This window comes from Pan paniscus, chromosome 9 (genome assembly GCF_029289425.2).
Source record: "Pan paniscus chromosome 9, NHGRI_mPanPan1-v2.0_pri, whole genome shotgun sequence".
In the NCBI taxonomy this organism is placed as follows: Eukaryota; Metazoa; Chordata; class Mammalia; order Primates; family Hominidae; genus Pan; species Pan paniscus.
The window spans coordinates 62,887,725-62,915,337 of NC_073258.2; the positions used below are offsets into that span (position 1 = coordinate 62,887,725).

Sequence of the window (27,613 nt, forward strand, 5' to 3'; positions counted from 1 at the left end):
TGGGCTGAGGGTCCCACTGATCCCATGAAGGAGGAAACGGGGTCTTTAATAGAGCTGAACAGTGACTGCTGGGGTAACCCCAGGTAGAAGCCAATCCCTAGTGGCCAGTGCCAGTCTCGGGGGACAGGAGAGACCCCAGGGGGAAGGCTGAAGTCTGTGTCCTGCTGCTAATGTCCTTTGTGTTGGCTCCTGCCCGGAGGTGGGTCAGCACTTCCAGTGGCCAGCTCCAAAAATGCCTGTGCTTCTGGCCACACCAGGGACTGGTCCCGTGGCCCAAGGAATGCAGTGGCCCTGGGTGCCTTCACCTCCTCAGGCAGCTACAGGGTCCTCTGCTTTCTTTCAGGAGGTGAGCACCAGGCCCACTGAGCCTCTGCAGAGCCACCAGCCATGCCTGGGATCGTGGTGTTCCGGCGGCGCTGGTCTGTGGGCAGTGATGACCTCGTCCTACCGGCCATCTTCCTCTTTCTCCTGCATACCACCTGGTGAGTCCCCAGGCCCAGGGCCACAGGCCTGGGTTTGGAGAGAAAGGCCTGGAAGGACGCTTTCTGGCCATTTGTTCCTCCCTGCTTGGGCCCAAGTCCCAACCCTGTCATGCCCCCAGCTGCCCGGAGGAGGTGCTTGAAACATCTAGCCCCTTAGGGCAATGACACCCCTGCTACCATTGCTGGACCTGACCCCAACACTGGGGGGAGTTGCTGCTACTGTCTCCCCATGACTGACCCTGAGTCTTTTACTGGCCACCCATGCCCTTCTAGGCATTCGATGCCAGGTGGACAATGGTCTTATGGAGGAGGCGCCTGCTGCCAGCCCTCCTTCCACTGAATCTGGGCTGGGGAAGGGCCTGCCTGCTAGTAGCATCTCGAGGTACAGGGGCCGCCTGGCCTTGCTCACACGGGCGTTCCTGTGACAGGTTTGTGATCCTGTCCGTGGTGCTCTTCGGCCTGGTCTATAACCCGCACGAGGCCTGCTCCCTGAACCTGGTGGACCACGGCCGCGGCTACCTGGGCATCCTGCTGAGCTGCATGATCGCTGAGATGGCCATCATCTGGCTGAGCATGCGCGGGGGCATCCTCTACACGGAGCCCCGTGACTCCATGCAGTACGTGCTCTACGTGCGCCTGGGTAAGGGCCACCCACCCTGGGGTGCTGCCCCAGACAACTCCCACCTCTCCATTCACTCAGCCAGTATTTACTGGGCACATGTTGCGAGCCAGGCCCTGTTTTAGCACTGGGGTACAGCAGTGAACTAAGGCCTTCTGTAGCTTACATTCTAGACTAGGGGCCAGCAAACTGCAGCCTGAGGGCCAAATCCAGCCTGCTGTATGTGTTATTAAATAAGGTTTTAGGCTGGGTGTGGTGGCTCATGCCTGTAATCCCAGCACTTTGGGAGGCCGAGGCAGGTGGATCACAAGGTCAGGAGTTCGAGACCAGCCTGGCGAACATGGGGAAACCCCGTCTCTACTAAAAATACAAAAATTAGCCAGGCGTGGAGGCACACGCCTGTAATCCCAGCTACTTGGGAGGCTGACGCAGGAGAATCACTTGAACCCAGGAGGCGGAGGTTGCAGTGAGCCGAGATTGCGCCACTGCACTCCAGCCTGGGTGACAGAGCAAGTCTCCATCTCAAAAAAATAGAAAATAAGGTTTTATTGGCACATATCCATTCAGTTAGGTATTGTCTCCAGCTGCTTTGCCCCTACAGCAGCCGAGTTGAGTAGTTACTACAGCGACTGTAGGACTCCCAGAGTCCAAGATATTTGCTCTCTGGCCCTTTACAGGAAAAGGTGCTGACCCCATCTTCAACCATGTGCATCTCTTCAAAGCATATCTTCCTTGTGATCCTTCTCAAAACAGGCCTTCTGCTTCCTGGGAACCCCCTCAGGAGTCTGGGCTAGCTCCCCAGAGGACCAGCCTGTGTCCTCTTCTTGGGCTTAGGTTGCAGCCCCTTCTTCTGGTCATTTGTAGTGAACACTGCTCTTGTGCTTCTGTGCACTGGGCTAGGCCCTTTTTCCTGTGTTAACTCACAGGGAGTGGGTGTTATTGGTCTCCGTTTATAGATGAGAAAACTGGGGCCCAGGCCTAGCTCTCACACAACTAGTAAGCGTATAAATGTCGGAGCTGGGATTTGAACCCACGCTGTCTGGCTCCAAAGTCTGGTCTCTGAGCTACCACAGTGCTGCCCGTGCAGCTGGGGCTTTCCAGGCTGCCCCCATGAGGCCAGCAGATCTCCTTCTCAGCCACCACTCCATACCCCTCCCCTCCAGTCTCAGCCCCTGAGGGGCCTGAGCTGGATGCAGACCAGCTGCTGGGCCCTTCCTCTCTCCTCCATCAGGTTCCAGAGGCCTCTTGCTGGGAAATAGTTTCCATGAAGTGAACACGCTCTCATCTAATTTTTGCACAGTCCTATGACATAAATGTTGTCACTCCCATTTTACAGATGAGGAAATGGAGGCTCAGAGAGATTAGGTAACTTGCCTAAGATGTGTCTGATTCCACAGTTCAGACATGATTCTGAGATCCTGATAGCATGAGGAAATGGGCCAGGCGCGGTGGCTCACGCCTGTAATCCCAGCACTTTGGGAGGCCGAGGCGGGTGGACCACTTAAGGTCAGGAGTTCAAGACCAGCCTGGCCAACATGACGAAACCCCGTCTCTACTGAAAATACAAAAATTAGCTGGGCCTGGTGGTGGGTGTGTGTAATCCCATCTACCCTAGGGACTGAAGCAGGAGAATCGCTTGAACCCAGGAGGCAGAGGTTGCAGTGAGTCAAGATCACACCATTGCACTCCAGCCTGGACAACAAGAGCAAAACTCCATCAGGGATGCCCCGGGGACTTGAGAGCACAGAAGCTAGGAGAGGTGGTGGGCACATTGCAAGCGGTCAGTCAGGGGCCAACAGGACCAAATGGTGACAGGACAGGCTTGGGGCCTGGGAGGCAGGGGGTGGGGGGTCTGCTGCTGGCCCGCTGCCTCTGCCTTTGCTACTGAGCTGGCTGAAAGCCCAGCGATAGGAAAGTCCAGGCCGGGGTTCTAGGCCCTTCCCTGTCATGCAAGTGGCAGCCATCCTTCAGCCAGGCCTGCTCTCCTTGCAGCCATCCTGGTGATCGAGTTCATCTACGCCATCGTGGGCATCGTCTGGCTCACTCAGTACTACACCTCCTGCAACGACCTCACTGCCAAGAATGTCACCCTCGGTACGTCTGGGTGAGGCCTGCTGGAGCCTCAGCAGCCCCGGGGGCACAGGGGGCGAGATCAGTTTAGAGAGGAAGAAGCTTGGGCATTGCCAGAGGGCAGTGCCTTCTGTGGGGGCACCAGCAGGTTGGCTGGGCGAGACTGCTTCCCTCACCCTTGAGGCCTGCCAGCTACCTGGTCTGGGGTGGGCTGCAGCAGGCACAGAGCTGCTCAGGTCAAGCCGAGGCTCCTCAGCACCTCCTTGGAAACCCACAGAGCTGCCTGCTCTGAGCCAAGAGTGGCCCTTGGGGTTGTGGGTGGGCAATAGGGTGGCCACGTATGTGGCCAGAGACTGGGACCAGGGGCTTTGGAGCCTGGCTTTTGTCCCCAGAAGCATTTGGGGTTAGGGAGGCTCCAATGTCCCTTTCTTCAGAGCGGGTGAGCCAGAGAGGTGTCCCCAGCGCCCCTACCTATTGCCTCCCACTGCTGCCCGCAGGAATGGTTGTCTGCAACTGGGTAGTCATCCTCAGTGTGTGCATCACTGTCCTCTGCGTCTTCGACCCCACGGGCCGCACCTTTGTCAAGCTGAGAGCCACCAAGAGGAGGCAGCGTAACCTGCGGACCTACAACCTGCGGTCAGTCAGCGGGCTGGGTGGGCAGTCCCAGGGTGGGCTTTGCTGTCTGGTGGGCAGAGGTCTCCATTCTCCAGAAGGCTACCCCAGGCCTCCCAGACTGCATGCCAACCTCGTGTGAGCTGTGGGCATTAGTCAAAGGGCTTAACTGCTCCCTGCCTCAGTTTCCTTGTCTATAAAGTGGGAATAATAACAATTCTTGTCTCATGATGTTGTTGTGAGATTTAACTGAGCTAATACCTGCAGAGTGACTAACACATTGCTCACACTGGGTAAGTGCTCGGTTAATAGTAGTTGTTGTCATCATTGTCCACTGCTGATAATAACAATGGTAATAACAGTGAAGCCAAGCATTGCGTGTAGTAAGTTACAAGTCCACCACACAGCTGTCATCTTCCCCATAATATGGGTGGAGAAACTGAGGTACAGAGAGATGATGGGACTTGCCTGAGGTTACACAGCTAGAAAATGGTAAGGCTGGGAACTAGCCCAGGCAGTCTGGCCTTAGAGTCCTCGCTTAACTAGCTATTAAATTAGGCTAGGCTGCCTCTAGGATTCAGAGATTGGGAGAGGCAAGTCAAGGAAAGCTTCCTAGAGGGGGTGAGTTTTGCATGATGTTTTAAAGATGGAGGAAAGTGTGCCATGGCAGACAAGATGAGGGAGGGCATCCAGGTAGTGTCACAATAATTTGTTTGTTGAAAGAAAAAGAGAGGGGCTTCCAGGGTGGGTCCCAGTACCTCCTGTTAATGGGGCTTCTACAGTGCATTATGTAAGGAGCTCCCCATGCCGAGCCCTTTACGCAATTCATCCATTTAATCCCTTTGTGAACCCCGGCATGGTTGTGAGATCCATTCTACAGATGAGGAATCCAAGTCCCAGAGAGGGCAGGTCACCTGCCCTGGGTCATGCTGCTGGGGTGCAGAACTGGCACCACACCTGCAGCCCAGAGCAGCTGGCTCAAGCACCTGGGGAGCAGGCTGTCTGGACCCCCGCTGCCCGGCAGGAATTCTCACCGTCCCACCCTCCTGCGCTGCTGTGTTCGGCTCCCCGTGGACCTTCCACGTCAGCTCAGCACTGCAGCCAGAGCCACACCCGTGCCTGCTGTGGCCACGTCCCAGCCCAAAATGTCAGGTCTGGGAGCCAAGGCCCCAAAGCCCATATTCCCTCCCAGCCCAGCTGGCCACCACCACCCATCCCACAGTGCTCTGGGAACCCTGCTTGGCCAGCACACTGTCCCTTCATGCCCCGGAAGGTGGGACATTGGTTTAGGATGTACAGCTGTCCAAGTCCCTAAGAGCCAGCAGGTCCCCAGAGTAGCAATTCCCTGCACCCTTCCCTACCTGCCTCCTGTAGCCCTGGAAGACCCTGTTGCCCTCCTTCTCCTTGTGGCCATTTGCCTTATGAAGCCAGGGTTGGAGAGTGGGAAGCGGTCCTTAGACACACGGAGGAGCCAAGAGGCTCAAAAAGGGCCTGGCCTGTCACTACAGATGGATGTTAAGTGCCTTGAATGCATATGAGGGCCACCCTTGCCTTCCTCTCCTGACCACCCAGCATCAGGCTTTTAAGGGGCCGCACATGGCACAAAAGCAAGCTAGCCCCTTCTTGCTCAGTTTAGAGGTCTGCACTTTTAATGTTGGATCTGTTATCTTTATGCTCAACACACTGACTGCAGACATCCAGCCTAGGAGGAACCTCTGTGAATAACTGGCCCATTGCTCTGCCTTTGGGTACAGACTCCTGGAGACCCTGATTCTCCATCTGAGCAGCCAGACCCACTAGGGATGGGGTTGGGGGTGAGAATAGACAAGGGCAACCATGTGGGTGAGGGGTAGAGCCCTCTCCCTACCTAGGTATCAGATCCAAGGAATTGGGAAATGCAGAGCCTTAACTCAGCCCCATAAATTTCCTGTAAGTAGAGTATGTAAGTATGTAAGTGTCTGAAATCCTTTCTGGGGAAAAGCAGGTCTTTCTGGAAGGTCTGTTCCAGGCCTTAGAATGAGACGACAGGGAGGCCCAACACCCTGCTGACCTCCCAGGGTTTGAGCCTTTGGACACCTGAGCTGCAGGGTAGCCCCCACTTAGGGCTCCCAGCTCTGAAGCCCCAGAGCCTGCCTGTGTTCAGTCTTCCAAAAGCCAAGGAGCCTCTCCACTGCTCCCCACCTCTGTCTTCCACCCACCCACCCTTGGCCAACGGCACACACCATCTTAGGCTAGCAGGAGTCTGTCAGGGAGTGCCCCTGCTGGCCAGCAGCCAGGCCACTGGCCACCAGCTCTGGCAGGGCCTGGGCCCTGTTCTCCCCCAGAACCCACTGCGGGAACCCTTTGGTAGGGTCCTGGGAACAGCCTGCCCTGTTTCCATAACGTCTGGGTCCCAGCTCTTCTGGTCCAGCCCTCTGACCTCACACATACCGCCTCTCCTGCTTTGCAGGCACCGCTTAGAGGAGGGTCAAGCCACCAGCTGGTCGCGCCGGCTCAAAGTGTTCCTCTGCTGCACGCGGACGAAGGACTCCCAGTCAGTAAGTACTGGGAGGTCGCTCCCCTCTGGCTCACATCCTGTGGTCAGGTGATTAAGGGGCTGTTGGCTCCTTTGGCAAAGCAGGATGGGGCAGGGCTGGTGGGAAGGAGCTGCGTTTCCAGCGTGAGCAAGTATGGCCTGCTCACACAGGGCCTGTTATTCACTGAGCCACTTGCTCCAGCACGCAGGACCACGTCCACTTGCTTTGTCAAGGGAACAGAAAGCTGTGAAGACTGCATCAACTCCCTTGGAACTTATACTCTAGTTTAGGAGAAGAAATATGCAAAGTCAGGGTGACCTGAAGACAAAGAAAAGTAGCGTTTCACCAGCAGCAAATTAATCAAGAAGGCCTGGCAAAGCCGATAGGCGTTTAGCATGGTCCTAGATGGGGACACATAGCCTTCAGCACCTGGGAGCTCAGAGGAGTGACCAGAGGGCCGGACTTAATGCCAGGGCACTGCAGAAGGAAGACAGGGCCAGCTGGGGGCGGCCCCCAAGGGGAGGGAAGGGAGGCAGGCCCTGGGATCATCCAGGGGTGCCCCGCAGCGGGCAGGGACCTTAGAGATCATCTAGTCCCACCCCTCATTTTACAGATCAGGCAGCTGAGGCCCAGAGAGGTGGAGTGACTTGCTCAGCGTCCCACAGCTAGTTAGTAGCAGAGCCAGTGAGGTCAGGAGACCACTCCTCCCTGAGGCAGACAGCAAAGTGCCTTCCACGGAAGCCACCGGGAAGCCTCGAGTGGCTCCTGCCCACCAGCGTCCCCTGGTGAGCCGTAGAGTGAGTAATCAAGTGTAAGAAAGCCCCCGAGGTTCCCTGGTGGGCGGGGCCCCTTGGGTCTCTCTGGGGCGGTCTGAGGGGTCTGGGCTGCAAGGCAGGCCATGCAGAGGGCAGAGAGCCGGCCCCTGGCGGATGGAGGCTGGGGCTGCTGTGTGGAGGGCACGCCCGCCCCTCTGGGTGCACGGGCAGAGCTGGGGCTGTTGTCAGAGTCTGGGGAAAAGATAGCACATCACAGCAGAGCCCCACAGCAAAGGTCCTGTTAGACACTGATGGCCTCAGGGGCCAGGTCTGGTCCCAAGCATGTTTTGATCAGCGTGTGTTGTGTTGCTTACACATTTTAATTGGATGCCAGCATTTAAAAATCAGGGGTATTTCCATAAACTTCTGTATTTCTGAATCTGGTGAAGTGGGCCCTGGAGGGCCTCCGGTCAGCTGGAGCCGAGCAGTAGCTGGCTCCGTTTGGCTCCATTCTGCATTTGAATTTGCAGCCCTTGATTTATTCACTTACAAGTGCCAAACACTCAGGGGCGAGACCCAGTGAGACAGACTTCATTGCCATGTGGTTGTTCCCACCTCAGCGTCTCCTAACAGGTTAGGGAAGAGGCTCTGGGCTGCAGCGTGGGGCCAGGAAGGAAAGACTAAGAGGGCACCAGCCAGCAGGGCTCGCCTCCTGCCCTGAGGCCCAGACATGCACTGTCTTCAGGCCAAGGGCCTGGAGAGAAGCCATGGGGGACCACTGGGCCAGAGAGTACACCCCCTTCTAGGGCACATTGTGGGGGTCACTGAGCCAGCAGCCTGTGGGTAGCTGGGGGAGGGGCCCTGAGACCTGGCAGGCTCCACAGAGGCCTTACGAGGGACTTCCAAGGTCCCAGCTGGTGGGGCAGAGGCAGCCAGGAGCTTAGTTTGGTTTCTGTGCTGGAGAGAATGGCTAGAGGAGAAATGAGCCAGAGCCACCCGGCCTTGATTCTAGCGTCTGGGAAAGCAAAAAGGAGTGGCTCAAGTTGGCGCCTGCTCTTGGTAGACAGTGGGCACCATGCGAATTCCAAGGAGAGGAGAGGGCTGGGTGGCTACTGCCAGGTCTAGGAGCCCAGAGCCCTGGGCAGGGCCCTCAGGGTCACAGGGCCACATGGGGTCAGGCTCAGTGGGCGCTGTGGAGGTGCTGGGGAGAACCTGTCCAGGGGACCCCGAGCAGACACCTGCTTCTGCAGCCTCCCAGCCCTGGGGGATTTACTCCTGGCCTCTCGTCCTCTCTCCTGCTCCCCTGTCACTGCCTCCTGCCTTCCTGGACCTCGTAGGATGCCTACTCAGAAATCGCCTACCTCTTTGCGGAGTTCTTCCGGGACCTTGACATTGTGCCATCCGACATCATTGCTGGCCTGGTGCTGCTCCGGCAGCGGCAGCGGGCCAAGCGCAACGCCGTGCTGGACGAGGTGAGCACCACCAGCCCCTTCTCCAGGTCACCTCTCCACACCACCCTCCTTTCAGGCCCCTTCCCTGTGGCCCCTGCAGCGGAGGGCTCGGCTCCCACGCAGCTCCCCAGTGACCACGCACTCTCTTGGACCCTGGAGGTCACCTTTACCTCTGGCTCCCCCTGCCTTCCTGAGCTTGTCCTTCGGCCAGGCTTTCCGTGACTACTACTCTAGGGACTTTCTGGGTCATGCATGGCTGCCTCTGGGGCTGGCCCTCAAAGGACTTCTAACCACAGGCTTAGTGGACGTGGTGAGCTCCCGAGTTGGTCTTCTGCGTGGCCGCTCCGCCCACCCCACATCCCCACCAGCACACCAACCCCAGTTAGGGTTTCTCAGTGTCTCATACAAAATACCTTTCGCCTGCTGTGGGCCAGGAATGTCCTCAGGGGCTTGATGTTTTGGGTAGAAGGGGAGCATCTGGAAATATGGGGAAACCTCAGATTTTGGAAAAGTGGCTGAATCTTGGAAGAACTAGAAGCTGCATGCTCGTTTGGGCTTCTCGGCCTTTGGGAAGCAGGCGGACGCCAGGGCCTGGGCCCCCTTTCCCAGCCATGCAGCCGGGCCTGGGCCAGTGATTGTCCCTCTTCACCTGCCCGTCTTACAGGCAAACAATGACATCTTGGCCTTCCTGTCTGGGATGCCGGTGACCAGAAACACCAAGTACCTCGACCTCAAGAATTCGGTGAGTCAGACATCAACTCTCACCCCACCCCGTCCCCATCCCTCCCACTCTGCCACAATGACCTAAGCAAACTCCTCCCAGCTGCCCTTGCAGTGCCAGCCACATTGCCCCTGCCCGGTCTCCCCCCGGCTCTCCAGAGAGCCTCTCTGCTCAGATCATGCCCCTCACGAGAACCACCCACTTCACACCGGTTCGACAGACAAATCCCCTGAATTCCTTTACCAAGTTCAGAAGTGTCTGGTCCTGGCCTCTTGAGATGACAGAGCGCTTCACCAGGGTGAGCTGCTAGCATTTTTGCTGCTGCTGCTGCTGCTGTTAATGAAACGCAATGGGCGTAGTACTTGGTTTCCAAGCTTTTTTAGTAGTGGAACCTTTTCTCAATCGCCTTTCGTAGAAATCCAGTGTGTAATAGGGAAAGGTGGTGCCAGTACCATGGTGGGAGAACCCCAGCCCAGGGCCCAGGACAGCCCAGGGCCCAGCACAGCCCAGGGCCCAGCACACAGCCCAGGGCCCAGTACAGCCCAGGGCCCAGTACAGCCCAGGCTGAAACCACAGCTGGCAGCCGGGAGAAACAGGCCCTGCCTCAGGAAGCAAATGGCTGGAGCGTGCATCTGCTCTGATGCCTGTCGCTGCGACCTCCAGCAGGCCCCTCATCCCCTCTGAGCTGGATCCTGAATCTGTGAAATGACACTAGGCACACCTTCTACCAGAGCTGTGCTGAGAGGACACGAGCCATTCCCATCACAGTGCCAGGAAGCCTCAGTGCCCGCCAGGATGCTGATGGAAAGGATTCTGTCTCTTAGAAATCTCAGTCCTTTAGGCCACGTGTGCTGCCTTGTGCCTGCAATCCCAGCACTTTGGGAGGCCGAGGTGGGAGGATTGCTTGAGGCCAGGAGTTTGAGACCAGCCTGGGCAACATAGTGAGACCTTGTCTCTACAAAAAAAAAAAAAAAAAAATAGCCAAGCATGGTGGCACATGCCTGTGACCCCAGCTACTTGGGAGGCTGAGGTAGGAGGATTGCTTGAGCCCAGGAGATCAGGGCTGCAGTGAGCTATGATTGCCACTGCACTCCAGCTGCACTGTCCCTTAAAAAGAAGAAAAAAAAAAACCAACACTCAGTCCTCTAGAAAAGCCTCAGTCCTCCCTGCCTGTCCCTACTCCCCACTAAAGCAGGCATTTGTATCCTCTCTAAAAATAGCCACATCCATAGTAAGTGCCCCAAACCAGCCCATTTCTGCTTGCCAGGCTCTGCCCTGGCTGTTCTCACCACCTTCTCCCTCCCACTCCTCACAGGGAGCGGGGAGGGCAGGCAGCTGTGACTCCCATCAAGTGACTCCCATCGAGGTGCCAGGGTCACACCTGCCACCTGGCAGAGGCTGCCAGGGCCCACCCCACCCCCAGGGCTGCAGGGAGCTTCTGACAGGGAGAGGATAATTACCTCTCCACTCTCGTTCCTGAAGAGCAGCTGAGCTGGCCAGGGATGTTTCCACCCCTCCGGGCCCTGATCAAGGTGCCACCTATTTCACTTCACAAGGTGACTAACCACCCTCCTTAACTTTTACAAGGTGACTAATTCCCTCTCCCGGTGCCTGGGGCACTCGGGAAAGACTGGAAGCTGGCAGACACTTTGCTGGGGCACCCCTGCCTCTTCCTCCCTCCACCCCAGCAGCCAATAACCTCCTCAGCATCAACAGTGGCCGCTGGGCCTCAGACACACTGGCTTTCAAACTGGTGCCTTTCTCCCAAGAGATCCCAGTCTCCCACCAACGCGGCCCCTGCCCGGAACCCTGGGAGCCTGCAGCTGGCTGAGTCAAGTTGAAGGCTCCCAATATTTGCAGTCAAAGAACCCAAGGGCCAGAGATTTGGTGATTGGTCTCCTGGCCTAGCGTGGCTGCCCTGTTGCCCTAGGCCCACACACCCCGCTCAGCTGGAGGGCTGGGGCCTCTCAGGGCTACATTTTCCCAGCATCAAGGGCCCTTCTCAGGGCTGATTGCTGAGGTGGGGGGATTACTACTCACGTCCCTCAACTCTTCCCTTCTCTGGGAAACAGGCAAGGAAATGGACCAAGTGATTTTCTGTCCCCAAATCATTAATTCTGAGACTGGAGCAACAGGACAGGTCTCTGAGGATTCGTGTCCTGGTTGCATGGAGATAATTAGGGAAATGCAATTATCACCTGGAGGAGTGTCCTTCCTCCAAGGCCTGGGCCCCACACCTCAACAGGGGACCAGCAACCCCTCCCTGCCAGGGGTTGGGTCCGCAGGCTCCCACCCTGGGGAACTGCTGGGCCCTGAGGCTGTAGGCAGGAAGGGCAGGAGGTGACCACCCTCTGCCTCCTCTCTTCTAGCAAGAGATGCTCCGCTACAAAGAGGTCTGCTACTACATGCTCTTTGCCCTGGCTGCCTACGGGTGGCCCATGTACCTGATGCGGAAGCCCGCCTGCGGCCTCTGCCAACTGGCTCGGTCCTGCTCGTGAGTACCCCTGTCCCATCCCCCAGCGATTGCACCTCTCCTCCCAGGTGGTGTGTGAGGAAGGGCTATCGGGCTGCGCCTACTGCTTTGCCCTGAATGGCTTCTTTTCTACACCTTCTCTGGGCCTCAACCTTTCTAGTTCTGTGTTATCCCTGAGCAGTGAAGTTGTAGGCTTCGGAGTCACACAGTTATGGGTTCGAATCCAGATGTTGTCACTTGCAGCCTGGGGCAAGTGGGTCCACCTCTCTGAGCCTCGGTTTCTTTATCTGCGAAGTGGAGATGTTGATACATACCTCGTGGAATTTTTTGGAGAGGGCTAGATGAGATATTGCATAACACCCACACTGCTGCCTCCCCTCCCCTTCTGGCGTTCTCTCTCTGCCCCCTCAGCCATTCCCTTCTGCCCACATCTTCCCTTCTCTCAGCTCCCCTCATGTGCTCTGCCTTTCTAGAAGAAAGGACTTTCCTAGTAGGGAGGCCCAATCCATAGAGGTCTTTGAAAAGGCACCAAGAAGGCCTGTTAGTTAAGGCTCCAACCTTCTTCGTAGGATCTAGGAAAGGCCTTAGCCCCAGACCTGGCCTGCAGCCTAGCTCTGCTCTCAGCCCACCGCTTGGGGGCTGGGTGGACTCTGCTCTCCTAAGTGGGCCAGAGAAGGGCGCCTGCTCCAGGAGGAACCCCTCCCTGTCCTGGGTGTCTCCGCCCTCAGCTCATGCCAGGCAGAAGGAGGACAGTTCCCTGGGCTCCCGTTCTGGAAAGGCTGGCATGCTGGGCAGCAGCTTCTTTCCTTGACACCCCTGCCCTTGGGACCCACAGCAGCCACACCCACTCTGCAGCGCCCTCCCTGTCCTCAGAAAGCTGGGTGGCTCTCGGGACCTTATTCTCACCATCCCTCCAGCGACTGATCAGAGAGGACTAGAGCACCTCATGCCCTCTTCCCATCTTTGTCAGCTGCATGTGCCTGGCATTCTTGCCTGCATCCCTGGGAGTCCCAGCCGTGGCAGAGAACTCTTCAAAATGAGCACCAGGCTCCATTACTCACTGGTGGTGTGGGGACAGCTCTTAGAGCCTTTGTTTCCTAAACTGTAACAGGTGGTATCTGTCCTGCCTGCCCATAGGGTGTTTCAGAACCCAGGGTGTCACTGGCAGGCAGGGCTCTCTGGTGCTCTGCAGACAGGAGGGGTGCTGGCATTTGCATTAGGTGCCTTAGTGTTGCAGAGAGAGCAGAGTCCCTAGACCTCATGAGGGCCCAGCCAGGCCCCTGCCTGGAAGAACCAGGTGCCTGTGGGGCAGAGAGAGGCAGGCCTGCAGCCCAGGGTGTTGGGAGGAGGCCAGAGTCCAGTGCCCCAGCCTGTCCATAACAGCCTGGCCAGAGGGAGAAGGGCTGCCCATCTGCCTCGGGCCCAGGCCTCTCCCCCGGCAGCAGTTCTCAGCCCATGCAGAGCACAGCGAGCCAGGCCTGCTTCTGGCTTGGCCCTAGCCCTGCCCTGGATGAGCCCCAGGGCCCTCCCATCCGGGGTGCTGGCCCTGCTCCCCTGACTGGTCCTCCTGGCCCACAGATCACTGACTCAGAGGCAGCCCTGTCACCGGAGAAGCGAGGAGCCACTCGTTATTAAGAACCTATTATAGGCCAGACCATTTCTACATCTTGGACCCTTGATCTCACACCAGCCTTGTGAAGTAGCTGTCACCACCTGCTCTTACAGAAGAGGAAACTGAGGCTTAGAATGGCTGAGTGACCTCCAGGCCCTTGCGGTCAGGAAGTGATACAGCAAGGGTTCAAACTCAAGCCTCCAGTCTCCAAAGGCCACACTGTTACAGCCTCATGCTCAGCTGAGGTTGGAGAGGGAACAGCTGCCGAGCACAGGAGCTCAGCCCCTAGACCCTGGCCCATCACCACTTGACCTGCAGTGTGGGGGACCATGCTCTCCCATTGTACATCGGCTTTGTCCCCCCAGCAAGCACTGTGGCTTTCTCAGCAAAGTCTCTCCCCATTGGAAAGTGTGTAATAGTCACTCAGGTGATGCTCTGAGTGAAGACAAACCTCCTAGCATCACCAGAATCCAAGCTTCTTAATAAAATCTCAGCTGTCATCCCGTGACAGCTGGCAGGCCCAGTCACGTGGGCTCCAGCGTCTGGTGCCTTAGCAGTTGGATGCTGGCTCCCTCTGGTGGCCTGAGGTGCAGCTGCACCTAGCTGGGTGCCCAGCTCCCAGGCTGCCTCATTCATTTCTGTGGGGAGGCTACTGTGTACCTGGCCCTGTTTGGGTGCTGGGGATACAGCTGTGGACCTCTCTGTGGTGCTCACTGCCCAGCGAGGAGGCGGACAGCGCATAGACAAGGCAAATAGGGCACATGGTGGAGCGGATGGGCACTTTGGACCCACATAAAGCCAGGTGCCTGGGATGGGGAGTGCTGGGGGCCTGGGGAGCCCTGGCTGTTAGATGAGGTGGCAAGAGAGACCTCACTGTGACAGGACGTTTGAACAGAGGCCCAGAGGAGCAAGGGCCAGGCCACGCTGTCTCAGGTGCTGCTGAACACGCTGGCAGCAGGTCAGAGAGACCAGAGCCAGGTGGGGTAGACAGGGCGTTGCTGTAGGGTCTTAAAAAGAAACTGATGTGGCTCAACTTATCTTAAAAGGGCCACTCTGTTGCTGAGCTGAGAGCGTAGGGGCAAGTGCAAGGAGGCCAGTCGAGGCCACCATGACAGTCCCAGGCAGAGCTGCCAGGGCAGGGGTAGGGGAGGTGAGGGAGCGCCTGGAGTCCAGCTCTGAGTCTGAAGGGAAGCCAAGCACGTGTACTGACCGAGTGGCATGGCCGTGGGGATGAGGGCTGAGGAGCCACAGACAGTTGCAAGCCAGAGGCCAAGCCACCGAGGGGCCTTGGGAAGACCTCAGGGGGGTTGGGGTACACAAGCAGGGAAGGGGTTTGAGAGCTGGCAGGGTGTCAGGTGTCCGAGAGAGGTGCTGGCTAGGCCATTGGATGGAAGCATCTGGGTGTTGGGGCAGGCCTGGGGTGGATTCCTGAGCATGCATTTGGTGTCTAAAACACAAGACTGCATGAGTGCATGGAGGAGCCAGTGCCCCCAGAGGGACCCCAGGGCTTCAGTGTTGGGTGCATCGCTGAGTAGGCCCTGCCCGGAGGGGAGATCCCAGAGAGGAGGGGGCCCCAGCCAGGTGGGGAGAGGGAAGGGCCCACAGGGTCAGGTGCTGCCAAGAGCTCAGTTAAGAGGAAGGCTAAGAGTGGCCAGTGGATTTGGTGATGTGGGGGTCACTAGGACTTAGCAAGGGCAATTTGGTAGAGGCAGTAGGGCTGAATGCCCAACTGGAACTGGTTCCAGGGACAGTGGCAGGAGACATTTGTTCCCTCGGGGACTCCCTGGCCCTGAACTCTCTTGTCACCCCACCCTAGGTGTTGCCTGTGTCCTGCGAGGCCGCGGTTCGCCCCTGGAGTCACCATCGAGGAAGACAACTGCTGTGGCTGTAATGCCATTGCCATCCGGCGCCACTTCCTGGACGAGAACATGACTGCGGTGGACATCGTCTATACCTCCTGCCATGATGCGGTGAGGCCGGGCAGGGCTGGGGCCTGGTGTCAGGCAACTGACAGCCAGCTGAGGGCCTAGGGTGCCGAGGCTATCCTTCCAGGCCGGCAGGAGCCCTTGCTTGGCTGGTGCTGGCTGGCTGCAGCTTCCAGGCATCCCTAGCTGGGCAGACCAGAGGTGGCCCCCTTCTCTTCCCCAGACCCTGGCTTGCCTGTACCACCTCTGGGGCTGGGAAAGCAGACATCAACCCCACACCCAGTGTTTGGGTTGCCGAGCCCTAGCCCTTTGGGGAAAGGAATTGAGGGCAGAAGCAGGGAGGGGCAGCCATCACCTGGACTCAGGGGCAAGTGGTGGCACTCAGGGCTGCCAGAGCCAGCAAGGAGCGGGGAGGGCAGGGCAGGCCTGTGGCTGGGATCGGGAGGAGATCCCCAGTGACCCTGGGAGCCCGTCAGCCTTTCTGGCGGCAGAGGCCCCGTGGCTGGTGGAGCCAGAGTTCCTGGCCAGGAAGGAGACCTGCCTAGGTCACTTTCCCTGAGTGTGGCCCCACCAGGGCCGCTCAGGCTCACGAGCTGCCCGCCTCCTAGGTCTATGAAACGCCCTTCTACGTGGCGGTGGACCATGACAAGAAGAAAGTGGTGATCAGTATCCGGGGGACCCTGTCCCCCAAGGTACGCTGCCCATGGCTCCCAGCCCCCGGGGGTGCCTGCCTCCCTCTTCCTGTCCACTTTAGCCCACCCTTCACCTGTCTCCTCTCTCCCCAAGGATGCCCTGACTGACCTGACGGGTGATGCTGAGCGCCTCCCCGTTGAGGGGCACCATGGCACCTGGCTGGGCCACAAGGTAACCCATGTCATGGACCCCAGGGCCCCTGGGCTTCTTTCCTGCCCTGCCAGTGTGCAGAGGCGTGTATGGTTGGGGGTTCCTCCCTGCTTGCTGGGCTCACTGGAAGAGATTGGTCAGAGAGGCATGAATTAGTCTGGAAGGCCCATTGCGGCCCACTGCTGCGACCCCACTGCCCTGCACTGCCCAGAGCCTGACCATGGAAGAACCTGAGAGGCAGCTGCGGAGAGATCATACCAGCTTCATTAGCCACACTGCCCCTCTGAGCCTCAGTTCCCACCTGTGAAATGGAAGTGACAGGATCAGCGTGTCTGCCAGCCCCCACAGCTGGGTTGTCACGAGGCCCAAAGGGAAAAATGGATGAGGCAGGGTTCCTGAGCTGCAGGTCACTGTGGGTTTGCTGGTCACTGGGAGGCCTCCCACCAACACCTGCTTCTGTTCCTGCCCACCCAGGGAATGGTCCTCTCAGCTGAGTACATCAAGAAGAAACTGGAGCAGGAGATGGTCCTGTCCCAGGCCTTTGGGCGAGACCTGGTGAGGCATTTTCCATGGCACCAAGCCTTTTCACACCTGGGTCCCCCTCCTCCAACGCAGCACAGAGAGGAGAGGATGGATGGGTGATGGAGCCTCACACCTCCCACACAAGCCAGGCTCCTGCAACCTCTTCGAGCCTGGCTCCCAACCCCTCCTCTTTTGTGCCAGGTCCTGTGGGCATCCTTCTCCGCCCCACCTACAGTCATTGGGCACCTGATTCATGCCAGACACTAGAGGCACAAAGATGATTCAGGGCAGACGGCTTTTAAGCCTCATAGCTGCAGAACCGTTTGTCAGAAGGAAACATGGAGAGGCTCAAGATACAGAGCAGAGAGAAGGGGTGCTGCTCTACCTAGGGGGGAACTGAGTCCTGCCCACTGGCCACGGTCTGTGCAGGTAGCTCCTGAGGTGCCACCAGCTGCCCTTTCCAAAGCAAAGCAGGCTCTGGCCTCAGGAGACTTCAGTCTAGTAGTGAGGGTAGAGAGATGGGGTCAGGTAACCACATGTTTATAGTGATAAAAAGCTCCATCCCAGGTAGAGATGCAATGAGTAGAGGGAGTGAGCCACTCCTGGAAAATCAGAAGGGATTCCCCAAGGACATAACCTCTGAGCAAGGTTTGGAAGCGTAAATAAGAGTTTATTAGAACAGTCTGCCTAAGCAGTCGCTCTGTGGGGCCCTAGCTTGGTTCTCTGTGCCCCAGCATTCACACAGCACAGACAAGATCCCAGGACTCTGGGAAGATGGGAAGACCCTCTGCCTCCCTTGGGTCGACTAAGACAGTCACTTGGCAGGCATTGGGGCAGGGCTCTCAGGCTTCTCTCGGTCTCCAGGGCCGCGGAACCAAACACTACGGCCTGATTGTGGTGGGCCACTCCCTGGGCGCGGGCACTGCTGCCATCCTCTCCTTCCTTCTGCGCCCACAGTATCCGACCCTCAAGTGCTTTGCCTACTCCCCGCCAGGGGGCCTGCTGAGGTGAGCCATCTGGGGCCTCAGAGTTGGCTGGGGCAGTTGGGACCAGTGGAGGCTGAGGGTTGGCTGGTGCTAGGGGCTGGACTGGGAGTCTGACTTCTGGTCACATGGAGGTCTGGCAGTGGCCTGGAGGGTGGAGGGTGGGGGCTCTGAAATGCCATGCGCCCCCCAGGATCTACCTAGCAAGGCCTTACCAGTGGGAAAGACAGAGCAGGGAGCAGGCAACCCAGCCTGCCACCAGCCAGCTCCCCGGGAGGCATCCCAGGAGTGCAGGAGCAGGGCTTGCTTGTGGCTGGGCCCCCCGATTCCGGAACACCACCACCCCGCCCCCTTGGCCTTAGCTTCTGCTTCGGCTTCCCTTGCAGTGAGGATGCGATGGAGTATTCCAAGGAGTTCGTGACTGCTGTGGTTCTGGGCAAAGACCTCGTCCCCAGGTGAGTCCTTGGCCCCGCTCCATGGTCCCTTGCCAGGCTGTTCCTCCCTCCTCCAGGCCTCTCCCCACCCCCAGCCCCCGCATCTCTCTCACTCCGATTCCTGTCTCTCAAGGGACCCCACGCCCCTCCCCACCCTTAGTTGCCCAGTGGTGAGAAGCCCAGGTGAACGCACGTGCTGGCGCCCGCCCTGCCTGTCCTCTCACTCCTCGCCTCTGCTCTGGGGAGCTGCTCTGTGGACACCTCTCCACCCCGTGACCCTGGCTGACGTGTCTTCTTGTTCCAGGGGCTAGGCGTGTGCCTGCCCCTCCGCCCCTGGCCCCATACCTCTCATAGCCGCTGACCAGGCCTGGCTGACGGCCCTGTCTCGTTCCCTCCCCAGGATTGGCCTCTCCCAGCTGGAAGGCTTCCGCAGACAGCTCCTGGATGTCCTGCAGCGAAGCACCAAGCCCAAAGTGAGCCCCCACCTGGGCACCCTGCCTCTGTGCAGCCTCATCTGTCCCTGCCCTTGACCCCCACCGGTTTCTTGGGACAAAGCACAAGAGGCCCTGCCATGGAAGGCCAGGGCAGGGTGTGGCTGGTGTTGTGGGAACTTCAGGAAGTCAGACCCTCAGCATCCCCAAGCTCAACCCATCCATCCCCTGTCATTGTGCAGATGGGGAAACTGAGACCCAGAGTGGGAGGGACTTGCATTTGCTCACATAAAAAGTTAGAACAGAATCAGGACAGGAACCGAGAGGCTCCCATCACACAGAGCTGGGAGCTGCCCACAGTCAGGAGAAAGCGATCTGGAGACTTTGAGCGGTGAGGAAAGGCCTCTGCCGAAGCCTCTGAGATTCCCTAGGCTCAGGGAGGGCTGGGAATGACCTGTGGAGAGGATTTGGGTACAGTTTGTTCTGATTTTCTGCTGTGACCAAGAGGAGAGGGTCAGCCCTTCCTAATCCGCATCAGGTCTCTGGAGGACACTGGCAGACAGGTTGGCCAGGTGGGGGTGGGGACATGGTGGCCAGGCACACTGAGGCAGGCCAGCGCAGGAGGAGAGGGTCCTCTGTGTGGTCACCCCTCCTCGCCCCCTGCCCCCCGCCCCCTGCCCCGGGCGGGCCCTCAGCCCATTCACCATCTCAGCCCCATCTGGACCGTTCCCAGCTTTGGTGCCCTAGACCCTGTGGCAGGCAGGGCCCTGGGCCAGGTACTAGGTGCCAGGCGGTGAGCAGGGCAGCAAAGCTTTGTGGGACTTTGCCTGCCTGGAGGAGCCTGGTTCTGGGGAGGTGGAACTGCTCCCACCAGATTAGTCCTGGGCTTTTGTCAGGCCAGGCCTGGCAGGTCCAGCTGGACTCAACTCCAGGGTGTGTTTGGCCTCGGACTTGTGGAGTGATCCAGAATAAGTCCCTTCCCCTCACTAGGCCTGTCTCCCCATCTACTAGATAAGGGGTTGGCTGGGCTTCCAGCCCCTTGCCAGCCCTGAAATTCAACAATTCCATGTCATCTGTCCTTGGCACCTTATTGGCCGTCTGGCCACCGTGCACCTCAGCCACTGCCTCTTCAGATGGGCACCGACCTTTAATGCTCTGGCCACTGCCCTTCCCCTGCCCCTTTGCCATCTTACTGCCCACCTCTCACCTGCTGAGCCCCCCTTCTCGGTCCCCCTGCCCCTGCCCCCCAGCCAGTGCCACTTAGCTCTGTCCCCATCTCTCCCACTCCACCCCGCGCAGTGGCGGATCATCGTGGGGGCCACCAAATGCATCCCCAAGTCGGAGCTGCCTGAGGAGGTAGAGGTGACCACCCTGGCCAGCACGCGGCTCTGGACCCACCCCAGCGACCTAACTATAGCCCTCTCAGCCAGCACTCCACTCTACCCGCCCGGCCGCATCATCCACGTGGTCCACAACCACCCTGCAGAGCAGTGCTGGTAGGTTCTGCCAGGGTCTGCTGCTGCAGGGGGTAGTGGCCAGGGCAGGGGCAGTGGAGAGCAGGGCCGGCCTTGGCTCAATCACCGCTCGGGGCTGGGGGTGGAGGCTGGGAGAAGATGGCCCAGGGCCTCCATGGACGGGTTTCCCCAGCATTGGGCTCTGGAAATGGAACAAAAGGCCAGCCCTGAGCAGGACTCCAGGCGTCTCTCTCCATAGTCTGGCTTTGCCTCCAGTGTCAGCCCTTCCCTGGTGTCCCCCAGGGCAGCTCTCCCAACTCGTGGTCCATTTAAAAGTAGGTGCCCTGGAGGGCTCACCCCTCAGGCCCTGGCCAGCTCACACCTCAGTTGTCACTTGGTTTCACCAAGGGAATTCCTCGAAGACAGCTGTGAGCAAGGTGGGGGCTGCGCCAGGAGAGAGAATAGGAGCAGGCAAGTGGGTAGATCTTTCCCACTGTGCTCCTTCAGACGGCTGGGCCCTGGCTCCTCCCTCCAGGGTCGGCTTCCTCCCCTGACACAGCTGGTGAGCTGGGCCGTGCAGCAGGTGGAGCAGGTGTGGCCCAGGCCAAAAGCAGGTCGAAGGCTGTGGAGGGACCATGGCTGAGGCTCGAGGTCAGCCTTTCCCAGGCTGAGGGCAGGGCAGGAGCCAGGCCAGGGAACAGAGCCCTGCTGCCAGGCAGGCCAGGGGCCTCCAAACCATGCCAGCTCTGCTGAGCAGGGCAGAGAACAGAGCCAGGAGGCCCTGGCACCGAGGGCCAGGCCACCACCCCACCCTTAACTCCCCTCTGTCCATGTCCCTCTCAGCTGCTGTGAGCAGGAGGAGCCCACGTACTTTGCCATCTGGGGAGACAACAAGGCCTTCAATGAGGTGATCATCTCGCCAGCCATGCTGCATGAGCACCTGCCCTATGTGGTCATGGAGGGGCTCAACAAGGTGAGGCAGCTCCCGGCAGGGTATCACCAGGGAATAAGGCACTGTCACCCCATCAGAACCCCGTAAGCACCATCAGATCACTGCCCGATTTTACAGACAAGGGTGCTGGGGCTCAGAGAAGTAGGTAGCTGGGCCAGAAAGCCCCACTCAAATACTTCAACCTCACACCCCTGGCTCTGTCCACATCACCACATTGCCCCATGGTGGGGAGGAGATAAGGAGACTCCCAGGGGCCTGTCCCTGAGGCAGGCTCAGCTCAGAGGCCCGGAAGGCCACCTGGCCCTTAACAGATGAATGGGCAAGCAGCGACAGCCACAGCCATCCCCTGGCTGTGGAAAGGCTGAAGGCCGGCAGGGCAGGAGCACTCGCCGGGCTGTGGGGCGAGTCGTGACCAGATGGGCAAGTCTCAGGCCTTGGGGAGTGGTGACCTCAGGAGGAGGAGAGTGGGACCCAAGTGACTCCATGAGGCTTTGCTTGGCCTGAGAGGCCTGGGCCCTGGCTCCACATCGGCCCCACGATGGGGCCTGATGTCCCTCCACCCCCCCCAGCCTCCTCTGTCCTGTCCTCAGGTGCTGGAGAACTACAACAAGGGGAAGACCGCTCTGCTCTCTGCAGCCAAGGTCATGGTGAGCCCTACCGAGGTGGACCTGACTCCTGAGCTCATCTTCCAGCAGCAGCCACTCCCCACGGGGCCGCCCATGCCCACTGGCCTTGCCCTGGAGCTGCCGACTGCAGACCACCGCAACAGCAGCGTCAGGTGAGCCTTGGCCACTCCCAGCCCCACCCCAGGGTGAGTGTGGTTCAGAGCACATAGACTTGTGTGCACATGCATTTTGTGCATGCACTGGGCTCAGCTCTGCACACGTGCACAGAAGGGGTCAAACTCACCCTCTGTGCTCTAGGGCTCTCTTGCTGTGCTCCAGCTGTCCCACAGCCTGCTGTCCCTGAATCCTACATGAGCCAGGGGAGGCACACAGACCCACAAACCCTGGGCCACAAAAGCACAGATTCACTCTTTTTTTTTTTTTTTTTTTTTTTGAGATGAAGTCTCGCTCTTTTCCCCCAGGCCGGAGTGCAATGGCGCGACCTTGGCTCACTGCAACCTCCACCTCCCAGGTTCAAGCGATTATCCTGCCTCAGCCTCCCAAGTAGCTGGGATTACAGGCGCCTGCCACCGTGCCCAGCTAATTTTTGTATTTTTAGTAGAGATGGGATTTCACCATGTTGGCCAGGCTGGTCTTGAACTCCTGACCTCAGGTGATCTGCCCGCCTCAGCCTCCCAAAGTGCTGGGATTATAGGGGTGAACCACCATGGCCGGCCTGCACAGATTCACTCTTACACACTTAGACCCAAACAGATGGACACCCATTTACTTACATATTTGTATTGAAGCTTACACACATACATGTGCACACAATTATTAGTTATAAGTACACAGGTCACCCCCTACAGACATGCACATGTACAAGACACACACCAAGACAAAGGTGGAGACACATATACAAGGACACATGTGGACAGGCAGCTGCTCATGGAAATGCATGAATACACCTGTGCACAGACCCAGACACACAAGCCAGCTGACATACACAGACATCTGGTCTACACACTCATACACATGAACAGAGGCGTGCACACATGCTCACAGGGGCACGCACATGCGGGCCACAGTGCCCTTGCTATTCACACACTCTTTGAGGGGTGCGAGGCTCTTAAGTGGTAGTCCTTCCAGGGGAGGATTGTCCTGCCTTTCTAGGACCTTCCCACACAGGCCCTGTGTGCTTGGTCACAGATCTGGTCAAGAGGCTGCTTCCTGGCCCTTGGTAGGGACACCTGGACGTCTCTCCCTGCCATTTGTGCATTTCCTGTGGCAGCTGCACAACCAGATGAAGTAGCCAGTGTCCATTTCCGGCTGCGGTGACTGCTGCAAGCCACCCACTCCCTGCCCTGTCACTCATTCCCTGCAGGCTGGTCTGCGGAGCCAGGGGCACTAGGCTCCCCACCCAGCAGAGGGCTGCGGCCCATGGGAGACAGGAGGAGACCCGGATGAGGAAGGAAGTGATGAGATCCCTGGGAGTGGCACCCAGGGTTGCTGGCTCTGAGATTGGGGTGGAACCAGTTGGGCAGCTATGTGCAGGGCTCTCTCCCTTCCCTGTCTCCCTGCTGCCCTCTGTCCCTCCCTCCCTCCCTCCCTTCCTCCTTCCCTCCCTCTGTCTCTCTCATTCCACTGTGGCCTCATGAGTGACCTGGGGCAGGCTCATGAGTGATCTGGGGCAGCCAGTCTCTCAGAGCCTCATTCTCACATTGGTACAATGACAGGGGTTCTGGTGCAGAGAACCCCAGCAGCACTCCTGAAGTCCTAGTGCTGCCAGCAGGGCCTTAGCCCCTCAGGGACCCCGCGGCTCAACCCAGCATCAACTCTTTTGTCTTCTATCTTGGGTTCTTGTGAGTTGTTTTTAAAAAATAATCATTCCTGGCTGGGCGCGGTGGCTCACACCTGTAATCCCAGCACTTTGGGAGGCCAAGGTGGGTGGATCGCCTGAGGTCAGGAGTTTGAGACCAGCCTGACCAATATGGTGAAACCCCTGTCTCTACTAAAAGTATAAAAATTAGCCGGACGTGGTGGCGCATGCCTGTGATCCCAACGTGGTGGCGCATGCCTGTGATCCCATCTACTCAGGAGGCTGAGACAGGAGAATCACTTGAACCTGCCTGGGAGGCAGAGGTTGCAGTGAGCCGAGATCGCACCATTGCACTCCAGCCTGAGGGACAGCAAGACTCCATCTCAAAAATAAAAATAAAAAAAAATAAGCAGATGCTGGGTGCGGTGGCTCACACCTGTAATCCCAGCACTTTGGGAGGCCGAGGCAGGCGGATCACCAGGTCAGGAGATTGAGACCATCCTGGCTAACATGGTGAAACCCCATCTCTACTAAAAAATACAAAAAATTAGCCAGGCATGGTGGCGGGCACCTGTAGTCCCAGCTACTCGGGAGGCTGAGGCAGGAGAATGGCGTGAACCCAGGGCGGAGCTTGCAGTGAGCCAAGATCGTGCCACTGCACTCCAGCCTGGGCGACAGAGCGAGACTCCGTCTCAAAAAAAAAAAAAAAAAGAAAATAAGCATTCCCTGCTGCAAACCATCAACAACTGCTAAATGAACTGTACCCTTTATTCCCTGCAAGTTCCTTTTAGCCAGGGAGCTGGGGTTCAGTTCCCTCTCCCTTCTGAGTCTTATACCCCCTGCTCTCCTCTCCCTCTGCAGGAGCAAGTCCCAGTCTGAGATGAGCCTGGAGGGCTTCTCGGAGGGGCGGCTGCTGTCGCCAGTGGTTGCGGCGGCGGCCCGCCAGGACCCGGTGGAGCTGCTGCTGCTGTCCACCCAGGAGCGGCTGGCGGCGGAGCTGCAGGCCCGGCGGGCACCACTGGCCACCATGGAGAGCCTCTCGGACACTGAGTCCCTGTACAGCTTCGACTCGCGCCGCTCCTCAGGCTTCCGCAGCATCCGGGGCTCCCCCAGCCTCCACGCTGTGCTGGAGCGTGATGAAGGCCACCTCTTCTACATTGACCCTGCCATCCCCGAGGAAAACCCGTCCCTGAGCTCGCGCACTGAGCTGCTGGCGGCCGACAGCCTGTCCAAGCACTCACAGGACACACAGCCCCTGGAGGCGGCCCTGGGCAGCGGCGGCGTCACTCCTGAGCGGCCCCCCAGTGCTGCGGCCAATGACGAGGAGGAAGAGGTTGGCGGTGGGGGTGGCGGGCTGGCCTCCCGCGGGGAGCTGGCGCTGCACAATGGGCGCCTGGGGGACTCGCCCAGTCCTCAGGTGCTGGAATTCGCCGAGTTCATCGACAGCCTCTTCAACCTGGACAGCAAGAGCAGCTCCTTCCAAGACCTCTACTGCATGGTGGTGCCCGAGAGCCCCACCAGTGACTACGCCGAGGGCCCCAAGTCCCCCAGCCAGCAAGAGATCCTGCTCCGTGCCCAGTTCGAGCCCAACCTGGTGCCCAAGCCCCCACGGCTCTTTGCCGGCTCAGCCGACCCCTCCTCGGGCATCTCACTCTCGCCCTCCTTCCCGCTCAGCTCCTCGGGTGAGCTCATGGACCTGACGCCCACGGGCCTCAGTAGCCAGGAATGCCTGGCGGCTGACAAGATCCGGACTTCTACCCCCACTGGCCACGGAGCCAGCCCCGCCAAGCAAGATGAGCTGGTCATCTCAGCACGCTAGCACCCCAGTTGCGTGGCCAGCTGGGCCCAGGCAGGAGCAGGTGGCCCTGTGGGCACCTGGTGCCTGCCCCCTGCCGGGCAGCTTTAAGGACAGACCCCCAGGGGCAGTTTAGCCTCAGGCACAGGCATCGCTGCTGAGCTGGGGGTCCGCATCCCTACCTCAGCTTAGGACCCCCAGAGCCAAGGTGGCTGGGATCTGGCCCCACAGATGGGGAAAGATGGGGAAGGGTGTGGAGTGGGGAGGAGCCTGGGCAGCCTGCTGGGTGGGCCACACTCAGCCTGACTGCCCTCCATGGGGGCATTCTGGCACCCCCTGCTCCAGGACAGGCCATGGGCAAGCTGCCTCCCATCACTGCCTGCTGGCTGCTCTCCCAGGGGCCAGGTGGAGAGCAGTGCCCCCCGACACATGTATTCTCATCTGTGGTCCAGGCCGGCATTGTCCTGGCCACCCCCCAGATCTGGTGCCTGCTGGCCGGCCCCCTGGGGTGCCCCTGCCGAGGTGGCCTGCAGTGCTGTACATGTTTACAGAAGCTGCTGGGCTTGGCTCAGGATGTGTTCTGGGCTTGCAAGCCCCCCGCCCAATCATGTGTTCAGTAGCCGTCCTCTGAGCAGGGCCCAAGGCAGCCAGGGGCCTGGAGGGGCCAGAGGAGGGTGGGGTCAGGGCCGCCCCTTCTCTGCCTTGTGCCTCTCATGCTGCCTCCTCTGCCCATGGGTCCTGGGCACCCAGGCCTGCCCTGCCTGCTGGCTACTTCCTGGCTTACCTTCTACCCCCAAGGATCCTCACCACCCAAAGGGTGGTGGGCACTGCTGTGACCACCCCAGCTGCAGAGTCAGTGCCCTGGGCGGAAGGAAGGCACTGAGAGCCCCCTTCCTCTGAGGGCCCCACCTCACCCCTTGGTGTCACCCCCACCACGCCTAGGCAGCTCTGGGCCCTGGGATCTGGAACCAACACACCCCTGTTCCCCTCAGCTTTTCCTCCTTGCTGGCCTGGGCACCCTCCTGGGAGCAGGCCTTCCTCCCTCCCACCCCCAATGTCCTGTTGGTAGGAGGTGGGGCCAAGAGTGGGGTATGGTGGGCCTTGGCTGGAGACCTCTGTCCACTGCCCAGGGAGGGGCCTGGGGCTGGGAGCAGTCCCGGTTTAGCCTGAGGTCCCCATAGGGCTTCCTCCCCTGCTGGGTTTGGGAAGCAGTTAGGGAGATAGCGACCCGGAGTTCCCCCAGAAGTGGGGTGGGAGGGTGTGCATGCTAGTGTTGGCACGTGTGCATGTGCATGAGTGTGCACCGTTCCTGAGGAAGGGGCCTCTGGGGCTGCCCACCCTACCTGCCCTGCCTGCCTGCTGCCCCTCCCAGCCTGCCAAGAAAACGGTAGGGGAGCATGATGGGGCCTTTGAGGCAGGGTCGCAGGGACAAGCTCAGCTTTAGGCACCATCTGTTCCCATCACGCCTGCTGCTGTGACCCCTGTTTTGGAAAACTGGTGTGTACCGAGGCGCTGACTGCACGGCTGACCGCCTGCTCGTGCCTTCATTCTGCGGCGGCATGGTCCCTCCCATTCTGGCTCCACCCGCAGCCTCCCTGGGTGGCCTAGGCTCCCCCGACCAAGAGACCCCCCTCTCATGATCACTGGTACGTGGGGGCCTGAATTCTGGCCCCCGGCTCCCCACACAGCTGGGACTGGCCTGGATGGCTGTCCTGGGAGCCCCTGCCCACCCTGACAGAGGGAGCTGGGCCTCCCCTCATCCTCTGTAACTCCCGCCTTCACCAGACTCAAGGACACCCTGGCCCTGCTGAGGCATACAGAGCTTCAGCCCAGCACAGAAGCAAGACAAAATCAGTGGCTCTTAGAGTTTAGAAAACAAGACAGACTCTCAGAGGAAAGATCTGACAAGCACCGCGGCCAGTCACAGGGAGAGACTTGATGTCTGGCCTTTTAATTCCTCCTCTGCCAGGGTGGGTCCTGGGACCTCTAATGTGGGCATGTCGTCCACCCCAGGACTGAGCCATCAGGGACAGACCCCCCACCCCCAAGGCTGCAGCCACACCATGTTTCAGGCTTGGGGCTGGGGCAGGCTTGGGCTCAATCCTGGGCACCCAGGGGCAGCCCACTCCTAACCTGGCTCCTACCCACCTCGCCCCTGAAGGATGGGCCTGCTGCACGTCTCCCTCCTCCACCCCATACCACACTGGGGGGTCTGAGCCACCCCCCTCAGCCCCGTTCGGCTCAGACCGACCCCCACTCCATCCCCAGACCTGCAGCACAAGTGCGCGGGCCTGTCCTCCCAGGGGCCTGGGCGACTCCATATGCAATCAGTAGCGAGCAGCTGGGCCCCACAGACCCTCACGCACTCTCTTACGTGCCATTCTCCCCAGACTTTTTTTGTACTTAATGTATGAAAGATCCAAACTAATATTGCTGTAAAAAGGAGAGACAAATTAATATAGCTTATTCTATAAATATATCTGTATATAAAGGTTTCTGTATATTGTATAGAGCTGTGTATAAACTGGATGTAGAAGCA

At 59.0% G+C, this 27,613-nt stretch overlaps 1 protein-coding gene across 5 annotated transcripts in view; it reads left to right on the top strand.

The window, feature by feature from the left end:
- DAGLA (diacylglycerol lipase alpha) overlaps nucleotides 1-27,613 on the top strand; it is a 67,054-nt gene extending 39,441 nt beyond the window's left edge. For 4 of the 5 annotated variants that reach the window (XM_034932752.3, XM_034932754.3, XM_034932753.3 and 1 more), the window contains exons 2-20: nucleotides 344-482; nucleotides 911-1,122; nucleotides 3,094-3,195; nucleotides 3,669-3,807; nucleotides 6,233-6,320; nucleotides 8,392-8,526; nucleotides 9,170-9,247; nucleotides 11,596-11,720; nucleotides 15,128-15,281; nucleotides 15,845-15,928; nucleotides 16,023-16,100; nucleotides 16,554-16,634; nucleotides 17,466-17,608; nucleotides 17,971-18,039; nucleotides 18,419-18,491; nucleotides 19,749-19,945; nucleotides 20,747-20,876; nucleotides 21,446-21,633; nucleotides 24,141-27,613. In XM_034932752.3, coding sequence (XP_034788643.1) covers nucleotides 388-482; nucleotides 911-1,122; nucleotides 3,094-3,195; nucleotides 3,669-3,807; nucleotides 6,233-6,320; nucleotides 8,392-8,526; nucleotides 9,170-9,247; nucleotides 11,596-11,720; nucleotides 15,128-15,281; nucleotides 15,845-15,928; nucleotides 16,023-16,100; nucleotides 16,554-16,634; nucleotides 17,466-17,608; nucleotides 17,971-18,039; nucleotides 18,419-18,491; nucleotides 19,749-19,945; nucleotides 20,747-20,876; nucleotides 21,446-21,633; nucleotides 24,141-25,098 — 3,129 coding nt within the window. In that variant the 5' untranslated portion in view covers nucleotides 344-387 and the 3' untranslated portion in view covers nucleotides 25,099-27,613. The remainder of the gene's footprint in view (nucleotides 1-343; nucleotides 483-910; nucleotides 1,123-3,093; nucleotides 3,196-3,668; nucleotides 3,808-6,232; nucleotides 6,321-8,391; nucleotides 8,527-9,169; nucleotides 9,248-11,595; nucleotides 11,721-15,127; nucleotides 15,282-15,844; nucleotides 15,929-16,022; nucleotides 16,101-16,553; nucleotides 16,635-17,465; nucleotides 17,609-17,970; nucleotides 18,040-18,418; nucleotides 18,492-19,748; nucleotides 19,946-20,746; nucleotides 20,877-21,445; nucleotides 21,634-24,140) is intronic. The other variant, XM_034932755.3, reaches the window with a different exon arrangement.